Genomic DNA, 12,666 nt, shown 5'->3' on the forward strand with positions numbered 1-12,666 from the left:
CTTGGTGTGAGAAATATAGCCTTCACAGGGGAAAGCTCTACCTTTTTCAGGCACTTTTAACCTTAGTCCCCCAGGGCAAGGGCTGGAGAAGGCAGCCAACGACGTCTGGCTTAGGCAATTACTATTAACGAGCTAACCATGTTTACTGGCTTATTACAGAGCAATTAGTGCTGCATATCATTTCATTCTGCAAACTCCATTTTGGGTCACCCAGCATGGCCTGCTTGATCCTTCATTCCCTTGATTTAAGCCTGGATGTCAAACCTATCAAGGGGCTTAGTTGAGACATTAGAGTGAAAGACGCGGCATGTGTCATTTACAAGAAATTCAGGTGCAATGACCAAGCAAAACATTCTGAAATGCAGAGGCGAGAAAGGGGAGTTTTTTTTTCTACAGAAAGCTGCTTGATCACTTTCACTAGCCCTAGTTCAGGGAAGGCATGTGTTTTGAAGTTTGGGGAAACACATTTTAGTTGTGGATTGTAGCAGAGACTTACATTTCCTATCATTTTTACCCAACCTCTCCCATTTTATTTTTATTTACTTTTATTTTATTACATACAGGGAAATGGACTTATAAAAACCAATCAGGCTTTCACATAGACATAAAAGTATCATGCATCACAGCCACAAACAATGTAGGATTTACACAGTGACTGCTGTCCAAATTATCTGCAGTAGAGAGAAACCTGAATTAGGAAACAAACCTATACACCGTCCCCTAGCAATGTCCTATCTAAAAATGTTGGCACAGAAGGTCATAGGAAAATAAACAATTAAATCAATAAACTTCATGACGGCTGTCAAGCTGCAATAAAAGTAATGTGGTGGCAATGCCACATCAGTGGAAACTGTATTAAATCTAAACTTTGACCTATGGAACGTTATATTTCGGAACAGGCTTTGGCAGGATACAACGAATACATGCTGCTGTAGTTGTAATGGGTTTGCAGTAGCCCTCAGCCATGTGCTGTGCTTAGTGTATGTACATGTGGTTTGTATAAAGGCATTGACCTTTTGCTGTTTTCTCATAAAGGAGAGAAAATGAATTTCGACTGTACTGAGCAAGGTAGGGAGCTTGTAGAATAGATGATATAATCCAAAATAAGTGTGTGGTAAATTATAACAGAGTGAGCGGAATAGAACCTGTGCAAAAAAAAACAAAGAAAAATGTGCAAATTTATGGCTTCTTACCTGAGAACATCTTCTATGATTTTCACACCAGCCCAGAACATCATCACTCTGTAAAAGGAGAAAAAATTGTAAAAACTTTGATTGATAGCCTAGATTCTGTCTATATTTATCATTAAAGATCATCATATAACTGTGGTTATAACACTGAAGTCTTTTGTTATATCTATGTGAAACAGTCATCTGCTACGCTGCTCATTGACTATAAAATGTCTACAGTATATATGGACCTTAGGTCATCAGTGGCATTTGTAGGATGAAACCAGAACTGTTTCCAGCGTGGGGAAGTAAAATTGGGCAGGGATGAATCAGTCTAGATGTAAACACAGGAATTTCTACCACACACCAACACCACGACTTCTAGCGTACGTCAACACCTAACCACACAGACTTCTGGAAAAATGGCAGTTGGGAATTAAACATGACTAATGAAGCTAATGATAGTCAAAAGTGTCTGCGTTTTTACTCAAGCTGTGGCATCACGGACAATTCGGAACAGGCTTAGCCACAGACATAAAGTAAAATTGTAATTGGCTCACTAAAATAACAAAACACAAGCAGTGTCAGTCATAAACAGCAATCTAAAACAAATCACAGAGCACAAGCAGAGAGACAGCTCATATAAGCTGTGTTAATTATCTCTCTTTAAACACTCCCTCTGGGTAACCGATATTTTTCCTCTGCAAACTCGACTCATGCCACTTACGAGCTCCTACACTGCCTTTGTGAGGTCTTAATAAGCTCTTAAGGAGAAAAGAAAGCCCATTGTGTTTGAGAGGCTGTCCTGAAGTATAGAAAAGTGATCTCTAAAGGAATGCTGAGGCGTAACATCATCCCAAGAGATTACATCACCCTTTTAAATCCATCCTGATGAGCTTTCCAGATGAAAAGCCTCAACCCACACCTAAAGGTAAGCGGAGGCCAAAAACAGTAACAGGTACATATGGCAAACAGGTGAAAAATACATCACTATCAGTCTAGATCCATTAATTTAGAGAACAAAGTGTAAATTAAATTTAAATTAAATCTTTGGATTAACCCCTGCCTGGGGGGTGAAGATTTTGTTGCACCTTAGAAAGATCATTACCCTTAAGAGTATTAAGTGAATCATCAAAGGCTGTTATCTGAAGGCACATCAAAGAACTCAGGTTGCAGGTCTTAACAGATATTTTGGAACTGTCCATAAAGAATCAAATGTTATTGTATAAAATGCCCATTTTGGTATATGATATGAATTTATGAACCATTCTTCATTATGTAGCCCTTGTAATTTAGTAGTAAAGAAAACATCCAAATCTATGCTGAAATGTTTGCAGTTGTTTCTCATTTGAATTTAATAATAATGGATAAATGGGTACAGTAGACAGCAGTCCACTGCACATAAATCACAACACGCTGAATACACACATTACATGGTGCATGGTACAATGTACCATTATATGGTAAATAATAATACCCTTTCCATGACAAATGTAGCAAGAAGCAAGCAAATACAGTGGGGCAAAAAAGTATTTAGTCAGCCACTGATTGTGCAAGTTCTCCTACTTAGAAAGATGACAGAGGTCTGTAATTTTCATCATAGGTACACTTCAACTATGAGAGACAAAATGAGAAAAAAAATCCAGGAAATCACTTTGTAGGATTTTTAAAGAATTTATTTGTAAATTATGGTGGAAAATAAGTATTTGGTCAATAACAAAAGTTCAACTCAATACTTTGTAACATAACCTTTGTTGGCAATGACAGAGGTCAAATGTTTCCTGTAAGTCTTCACCAGGTTTGCACACACTGTAGCTGGCATTTTGGCCCATTACTCCATGCAGATCTCCTCTAGAGCAGTGATGTTTTGGGGCTGTCGCTGGGCAACACAGACTTTCAACTCCCTCCACAAATTTTCTATGGGGTTGAGGTCTGGAGACTGGCTAGGCCACTCCAGGACCTTGAAATGCTTTTTACGGAGCCACTCCTTCGTTGCCCAAGCGGTGTGTTTGGGATCATTGTCATGCTGGAAGACCCAGTCACGTTCCATCTTCAATGCTCTCAGTTGAGTTGAGTTTTTACCAAAAAGTTCTATTTTGGTTTCATCTGACCACATGATTTTCTCCCAATCCTCTTCTGGATCATCCATATGCTCTCTGGCAAACTTCAGACGGGCCTGGACATGTACTGGCTTAAGCAGGGGGACACGCCTGGCACTGCAGGATTTGAGTCCCTCTCGACGTAGTGTGTTACTGATGGTAGCCTTTGTTACTTTGGTCCCAGCTCTCTGCAGGTCATTCATCAGGTCCCTCCGTGTAGTTCTGGGATTTTTGCTCACCATTCTCATCATTTTGACCCCACGGGATGAGATCTTGCGTGGGGCCCCAGATCGAGGGAGATTATCAATGGTCTTGTATGTCTTCCATTTTCTTACAATTGCTCCCACAGTTGATTTATTCACACCAACCTGCTTGCCTATTGTAGATTCACTCTTCCCAGCCTGGTGCAGGTCTACAATTTTCTTCCTGGTGTCCTTCGACAGCTCTTTGGTCTTGGCCATGGTTGAGTTTGGAGTCTGACTGTTTGAGGTTGTGGACAGGTGTCTTTTATACAGATAACGAGGTCAAACATGTGCCATTAATACAGGTAACGAGTGGAGGACAGAAGAGCTTCTTAAAGAAGAAGTTACAGGTCTGTGAGAGCCAGAAATCTGGCTTGTTTGTGGGTGACCAAATACTTATTTTCCACCATAATTTACAAATACATTCTTTAAAAATCCTACAAAGTGATTTCCTGGATTTTTTTTTTCTCATTTTGTCTCTCATAGTTGAAGTGTGCCTATGATGAAAATTACAGACCTCTCTCATCTGTCTAAGTAGGAGAACTTGCACAATCAGTGGCCGACTAAATACTTTTTTGCCCCACTGTATCTTAAAGCCCTCACATGCAAGCTTTCGTGCTCTTTCTTTTACCCAATTTTTTGGCTTATTTCATACAATTTGCAAAGTAGCATTATTCATGGGAATTTATTTTTGGGCATTCGGTTTGTATACATGACAAACCTTCAGAGAGAGCAGTCATCAGAGAGATACCATCTAAACGAGAAGGGGGGGGGCAGAGAGAGAAAGACAGAGAAATATACAGCCAGAAAGAATAAGAAGAAAGATAGTGAGAGAGAGCAAAGGAGACCTGGACACAGAAAAATAGAGAAATATAGAAGAGAAAATGTGAGAAGAGAACATGAGAAAGAGTCAGAAAGAAAACCGAGAGAATAAGAGATATAGTGAAAGAGAGAGACAAAGAGAGACAGAGAAAGAACAACAGAGAAAGAAAAAGAGGGAGACGGAGAGAGAAAGAGAAAAGGAGAGAAACAAAAATAGAGGGACATAAACAGTAAGAAGAGAGATAGAGAGAAGTGTGAGAGTGAAGGAGACCTAGTGAGGGAAAAAGAGACAGAAAGAGAGAGAAAAACAGAGAGCAAGAAAGAGAGACAGAGAAAGGAAAAGAGAGAAGACAGAGAAAGACAGACAGACACATACAGAGAGACAGCAAGAGAGAGGGAGACAGACTGATAAACAGACAGAGAGAGAAAAGGCCATCCACAGCCCTGTCTGTGATCCTGCGGCTCTGTCAGATAGGCAGTGTAAAGCTGTGTCACTCAGCCTGTCGGCCGCTCCTTTGTTCTTGGCCCCTCTACCACATGTGCAGCTGTTTCACTTCTGCAGCTCCGAGCACAAAAGAGAAAAACACTTACCACAAAGACATGCCCACCAACATTTCTAAACACACTTTACGACATCTGACAGCAAAAATGTTGCGTGAAATTGTTGCGGGGTTAAGCCCGCAAGGATAGAGGGATGGAGCCCTCTCTCTACAGCCAGACTTGGTGGTTTTGGAGTGTGTACGCTTTAATGTTTATCTTCAACTTTCTAATTCTGTCATTATCCTGATCATCAAATGACATGGTTTGATTGTAATGGTTTCTGTCTGGGCTTTTCTCATAGCAAATACCAAACAGAGCTCACTCTTGATCTTTGACTGGTAGATGGAGAATCATGTTAAAAAGGAACCACATTCAAGTGGCCCTATTTGACTGGCGTAACAGGAAGAATTATGAGTGATGGTGGCAGCTGAATGTTTGTGCCCTTTTATGTGGATAGGAAGAGTTCATTTGGAAGTGAGAGTGGAAAATGAAAGAGACCCAGCTATGAAGCTCTGCTTCATGCATGGAGTGCCAGCTGCCAGATATAATGGCCCTATTACCTCTCAACTGAAAACGGCATGCAGTTCAAAGCCATGCAGTCACAACATTTTTGCATGCCTTCAAACAACTTGTAGATAGAGATAAGACAATTTAAACTTACTGTGATAAGGCTACAGACCAACAAACAGAACATAGGCACCATTACGACAATGCTACAAGGCATAGTTTTCAAAAGGTCTGCTATAATGAGCTCTATATATTCAGTCCCTTTTCTCCACAAATATGTGTAGAATTCACTAATAAGGTTTTAATCACAGTAAGTTTTAATAGGACTAAAAAATAATCTACTGTAGTAATCAGAGTTTTTAAAAAGGACAAATAATAGACTTAACTGAATCATTACAAACCATAGTTTGTTGGAAAATGATAAACAAGAAAGTCTTTAAAAAGAAATGAATAAGAACACATGTGGAAAATTTAAATATGCATCATCAATACGTCATTACGCTAGATGCCAAATAATTAGTGCTGATTCAAGTTATTGTGAGGGTCCAATTTTAAGGTTATTATGCAAAATTTCATTTCTCCTATTATATACAACGTCCTCCCTTGAGGTCTTTCAGTCCATGACTATTCTTGGCTTCTCCTCATGCCGTAAACGAAAACCAAGGCTTATTTACATCAACATGCACCACAGCTCGGCTTCAAGTCACACTCTGAGTCCCATAATTACACAATTTTGTCTCTGGCTGAAATCAGGACCACATTTCATGCCTCCCTGCATCAGCTGGGTTATGATGCAGCAAGTGCAGACCTAGGTCTGACGACATTTCCCCGAAAGAGAATTATAAGCTCTTTTTTTAATCATTTTCCTTGGCGGTTACAATGTTGTTATTAGTACACAGCGAGGGGTAAAGAGAAACAGGGTCTCATAGTGCTCTTTGTGGTCCCCCTCATCCTGTAAACATGAATTTCAACACAGTGGTTTCAGTAGAATATTTATTACCTAGTGTGACTAAGCTCACGTGTTTTAACAGAACTGAATAACTGTCGTAAAAGCTGCCGCAGGTTTCAACTGTTTAAATATTGTACAGAAAACAATGTTATTAGGAATTTCAGTCAGAGTATTAACATACTAAGACATCCGTAATGGCTTCTATATAGGAATCTGAGAGATTTAGTTTTAATGCATCAACTCTTAAAATTCAAAAATACAAAAATTAGGCATAATGAAGATTTGGTTAAGGTGAGATTTGCTTTGACAGAAATCCTGCTACATTTTGACATGATGATAATCCACAATAAATAAGTGATGAAATTTCAGTGTCCTGAAATTTAAAACTGTATCGCTGATATGCCTCTCACTCTCTTCCGGGGATCTCTCATTTACCTTCTTTCGAAGCCACTGTCAGTGATCAAAACTAGGTATCTGGGAACATCCCATAACAGTGAAGCGGGTGAGCAGGGGCAGGGCTTAAGTTGTGCATATACCCATGCTCAAATGACTGCACTGTAGGCAGATGGCCACACCCAAAAACTAATGGTAGCGCAAAAAAAAAAGTGTAGCTAAAGGTGACCTTCCCAATTCAGCTTGATGTAACAAAAATCTAACATAAACAGTGCACGGCTACTGTAGATTTAGAAAATATATAAATAAAAATAGAAAAAAACTCCACTCTAAAACAAGCACGCATGAGTCTTTGAGTCCAGATCCTTGTAATAATATTATTATTGTTTTTAATAGTTGCAGTCCTGAAATTAGGGGGGGCTGCAGCACTCTCAGCACCCCCACTTCCTGCATACAAGATCTCTTCATTAGATCAAAGGAAAAGTATGAAACTAGCCTGTGATGATTAATGTTACCAAACACCTCTCCTTCTCTCACACTCTGTCAAATTTGCTCCTGAGGGAGAAACATTATCTGATTAAATTTACCACAGAAACATCTTACACATTTGCTCTGCGTCAGTCTATTCCTAATAGGCTTGATAGATGTGTGATATCTTATAGTTTGACCTCAGGAAAAGTATTTTCTCCAACACTGGATACGCTGCACTTATTTGCATGACAAATTGTGATACCCTGAGCCCTCATAAATTAACGTACACCTGCAAGCAAAGCAACTGCCTGCCAGTTTCAATAGATGGGAGAGAGAAAGGGATATAAATTATAATGCTTCAGGTTTTCAGACAGTTCTTTGTTCACATCAGGCTGGTTCCTAGTTTTATTTATGTCACTGAGATTAAATATGTTCTCACTGAATTGGTGGATCAAGGGAGAACAAGTGAGAACATATTCTAAAATCTTGTGAACAGCAGCTGTACTGCAATGGGCGAATGGAACAACACTTACTAGCTGGCATATTCTGTAATCGAGAGCTTTACAGTTAAACTGTAGCACAAAAGTCTTAGGCACCCAAGCAAATTGTTTAAAACCATTTATCTGGACTTTTGCTTGTAAAAATACCATGCAATATTAGAACAAATGCAAACAAATATTGATGCAGTAAAAATTAGCAAGGTTTTATTGTTTCGATTCAAAAGTTTGGTGACAGATTTCATCACATCATCTCCAGCCATTAAATGGATTTGTTCAATTCCATCAGAAGCAGATCTGATTTAACTCAATGAAGGATTAGCCAAACTAGCTACTGGATAATAACTGCAATAATTACTGCTAAAGTTTTACACAATACTTTACAAGCCATCTGGCTTGCAATGTGTTAGCTTACCTTTATTAATGTGATAATTTAGCCAAAAAGTCTAATTTACACAAATTTCTCCTTACTCCAAATAAAATCAACTATCCGGAGCATGCTGGGTGTCTAAAGTTTGCTTCGAGGCTAATGTAGCTATCAAGCAATGGAAGACTAGTACCACGCCAACTACATACCTAAATCATCACACTTTTACCTCACTCCATGATGAGTCTTAAATACAGATTTTAAAAAATAGAGATCATATTTATAAATATGTCATTTAAAAATGGACAAAAGTATGGATAAGGCTTGGTGGCTGCTACTACTATTTTCAGTTATATAACACACTTTTGCATATTTTTATAGATACCAGTAAGTCATTCAGTGTCATAAATAAAAAAAAAGTCTATTTGAGATTACTTCAACCTGAAATCAAAATTTTTCCAAAGGGTTTAACTTGTTTGTTCATGTCCCTTGTCATATTAAACACCATTCATCATTTCATGTCATTTAAAAGACAGAATTCCTGTTAAATTCCTGAATAAAAATTGAATGACTTTTGCTAACCTTTAAAATGTCTTCTGGAAAATAATAATATAAATACTTCATGGTACGGAAGGAAAATGGATTATAATTCCTGTTTCACATTGACTTTAATAACTTGACATTGTTTCAGACAAGTATGTGATTATTTAATCATGCAGTTTGCACCATACTAATTGGTGGTGTACAGGCTTCCATTACTTGATAGCTACAATAGCCTTCATTTAGCTTGCTAGCTACATTAGCCTGCTGTTTAAGGTCAGATAAACTAGGTAAATTTAAGCATGCAACTTCAAAAATCCCTTTGGAAAAGCTTTTATGTGCTTTGCATTACACACCAGCTTTCAAAGTGTTTAATCCAAACTATAAATCAAACCGCAATTTGAATGAAGTCAGTGATGTAACTGTGACATTATGGGCCCAGTGCAAAAAACATGAAAAATAATTAAAATGTATGTAATTTGTTTTTTTACCCATTATTACGTCTCAAATAAGTAGATGCTCTCAAGGCAGGCCAATCGACCCACTAGCATCTACCGTTAATATATTTAGCTGTCTGACATGCCACTGGCCAAATAAAAAGGTTATACAGGGGCTCAATAAAGATTTTAGGGGGGCCATAGCAACATGGGTCCCAGTGCAATTACCCCCTGCCCTCCCAGTACTTATGCCACTGAATGAGGTGGTCTTAGTGATTTGCCTTCCTAATCAGGTTTATTGAGTGCTGTGAAAACAGAACTAGAACTCCGAAACATCCCATAATTGAGAAAAAAAAATGTAGTATCAGTTTAAAATACACGCCTGGTGTTTCACCTCAGTGCTACTTTTTGTCTCTCATCCATTCTGTATCTCTTGTTCACTCCTCCCTCATCAGTTTAGTCTGTGCCTTCACCCACATTTGTAAATCACAAGCCGGAACAAGTGGGAAGCGGAGGAGAAAATTAGATCAAGGAGAAATGTGCAGGCTCTGCTCTGGGTGCTGCAGTGGCTCAACCTCTGAACTGCTTCCCACCACCCACCAAGGAGAGAGGCACACACACACACACAAACACAGGCAGGCACACACACTTTCGACCCCAAGCTTTTGAGGAAGCATGAGGTGAGAACTGGAAACACTGACAGTCACACGGCAGTTCTGGAGCTGCGAGAAAGTGTGGGCAATAGTCGTCATTGCTCACACATTTTTCACAATGTGGATCTGATTAGAGTGAGAGGTCTGTTTCAAGCTAACCAGCGTAAAGAAGCCAGAAGATCAATTAATTCTCTAGAATTACTGCAAATAAAAAAAATGACAACTACTGAGATGCATTAAAGTTTGAACTGAGACAGAGGAAAAAAAAGGATACATTCTGTTATCAATTATTCGCAGAAATCTTGCAGTAGTCATCTCATGTTTGTTCTGCTTTTACTGCTGTGGGGGAAAACTGTCTCACACCCCAAATTCAGCACCACCAGTAAAAGAGCAGAAAACGACCAATGGTAAATCCAGCCACACTTCACTAAAATTGCACATCATTTCCAGTCAGTTTAGGGGCCGCCCTTATTAATGTGCAGGCGACCCAGGTGGGCAAGGGTCTACAGAGGAAAATACCCACAAGACCACACCACTTCTCCAAGCCCAGTTCCTTCAGCCAGAATTTAAGTGCCTCACCAAACTTAATGACTTTCCCACCCACCAAACTGAACACATGAACTGGACCTGAAAGTGTACTGTTTTTTTTTTTTTGACTAGGCGTGTGTAGCTATGGCTCAGTGTGTGTTGCAAAAAAGTTACTGTCTTTTCTTTTTGCAGTCAACTGAACCCACACTGTCATAAAATAAATAAGGAAACAAATACAAGAATGAGCTAGAACCAGAAGTTTGTTTTTCACTCAGAACCAGGTATAATACGAATGAGATTTTAGCAGAAACGTACACCATAAAAATAAGCTTTTACCAAGTAATTTGTAAAGAACATTGAAATGTACCGCGTACTGGCGTTTCAGATATTTCAAACTGTCTCACCTGCAGATGCTGAAACGTGGCTGTGAGCTGTGTTATGTGAAGAGTAAGGCAGCGAGAGGTGCACCTCGCACTGTTAATCTTCTCCCCAGTGTCTCCGTCCTCAGCACCAGACCTCCGGGAAACGGCCAACTCAGAAAGACACAACAGCAACACGGACACGAGCCGGGAGCCGAACATGTTCCTGTTCTCGACACGAGGGGTCGATTTTCCTAAGTGACATATACGTTTAACGTCGTTTAACGGTAGATTTTGGAAGCGTAAATCCCACCTTAAGTGTGAAATTCTCCCAAGTGTGGTGGGTGCTCTGACGAGGAGCTGAAGAGGAAAGGACGTTTCCACACAGACACTCCCCCCATGTTTGCACGTGGGCCGCTTCAGCAGCGCCAGAAACTGTAACCAAAACATTTAGATTTGAATTCCTCTGCTGTGTGAGGAGAACCAACTGAAGTCTACTGAACTGAAAAGTGCCATGATTGTAATCTAGTACTCTAGGGGCAAGTTACATTTACCATTTTACAACATTTAAACACAGATTTGATTGATTTATGCTACGAGCATGGTCAAACTATATTACATTTGTTCATGCTCTTGAACATTTGCTCGGTTTCATTATACTCATTCACGGTGAGTTACTAATTCCTGCCAGTTTCTATACTGGTAGATCCTGGATGTAGTAAATTACTCTGCAGTTCTATAGAGAATTCAGAGCTTGGGTAGTTTTAACTTTATCTACTCAGCTTTGGTTTCTACAATGTAGTTATTAAAATAAACAAAACACTTGCTAGCTGCAAAAACTACATTTGTACCTTAATTACAATTATGAACAAATTGCTAGGTGTGAATTTATATGCAAATTGTTAGTAGTCAACAAAGGAAGTAAAATAATAAAATCCCAGGCAGTTATCGTGTGTTCTTCAAACGTGGCACTTTTGGTCCCATTGTATCTTTTGAGCAATGGGCCACATTTAAAACAAACCTAATCTGTGCCCAGAAAACTTACTTATTTCCTGTTAAATGCTCTTTTTTTAAATGGGTGTCTGGCCATGAGAATGGGCTTTTGGAGTATAAAACAAAATCTTGGCTACAGTTAAATTATACTGCACACTTAAACTGCAGTAAAAGGTACTATGATCATTCCCCCACAGTTGCTAGTAATTTTGCAGGTGAAGCAGAAACAGATAGGGCGCATAAAAGTATGCAGGAAAGTGGAGAGCACACTTACGTGTCTTTCTCAAGGGCAAGATTATGGCATTAAACCTGACTTGGTACACAGTGTTCAACTACAAGTCATTGATGCAAAATATGTGCAATCATGTTCTAAAGCATATACATGTGGAGTTATTCAGGTACTGAGACAAAAATCCAATGATATTGACCTCTGCTTCTGCTCCATGTCTCTTGGAAATGAGCTTGTAAGAGAAGTTTTCTTTGGAAGCATGAGCTATATTTTCTCCAAAGCCATCTGAACAAATTACATGAACAGTATTAACATCTAGATATGGAATAACTACCATTAATCCTGAAACAATGAAGAAATCATTGATAGAGTATTTTCGTCTGCATCTTTTACAGCTTCTTGTGGTGTGTGTGTCTGTGTTTTGTGTTTTGTTCTCACTGTCAGTCTTTCTCTGTCCCTTATTGAGCACAGAGATGTTTAAACTAAAGTGATGAAACTGAAACAGACTTTGGGGATTTGAAAAAAAGCTCAGTGGGACATATATTTCTAGCAAATGATCATGACCACAGAAAAATGAGAACAGAAAATATTTAATATTGTTCAGGCAACATCATGCTCAAGTTACATTATAAGAGAGAGAGAGAGAGATGTTACTCCAGCCCAGGGTCAGGATAAAGAACCACTGCATTAGGTCTCGAGGGATGTTCAGTTTCATTCAGGAGAGATCTGCCGCCCTCAAGTGTCAAAATAACACACAACACAGTCATTTCTTTAAATCAGCCCAGAGGTTAGTGATTCATTACATTTTTAACGGTTTTCAGAATCTCAGTACACTAATGTTTTCCTAACGGCTGCTTTTGAGGTCTAAGAG

The 12,666-nt window shown here is 39.1% G+C and overlaps 1 protein-coding gene across 2 annotated transcripts in view; it reads right to left on the bottom strand.

Moving 5' to 3' along the window:
* The window catches only part of anos1b (anosmin 1b), a 48,064-nt gene extending 35,482 nt beyond the window's left edge, over positions 1-12,582 (bottom strand). For both annotated transcript variants that reach the window (XM_036587055.1, XM_036587054.1), the window contains exons 1-2: positions 10,619-12,582; positions 1,194-1,241 (exon numbers count right to left, since the gene is read on the bottom strand). In XM_036587055.1, coding sequence (XP_036442948.1) covers positions 1,194-1,241; positions 10,619-11,023 — 453 coding nt within the window. In that variant the 5' untranslated portion in view covers positions 11,024-12,582. The remainder of the gene's footprint in view (positions 1-1,193; positions 1,242-10,618) is intronic.
* Between the last annotated feature and the right edge of the window lie 84 nt (positions 12,583-12,666).

The sequence above is a fragment of the Colossoma macropomum genome, unplaced genomic scaffold (genome assembly GCF_904425465.1).
Source record: "Colossoma macropomum unplaced genomic scaffold, Colossoma_macropomum, whole genome shotgun sequence".
NCBI lineage: Eukaryota > Metazoa > Chordata > Actinopteri > Characiformes > Serrasalmidae > Colossoma > Colossoma macropomum.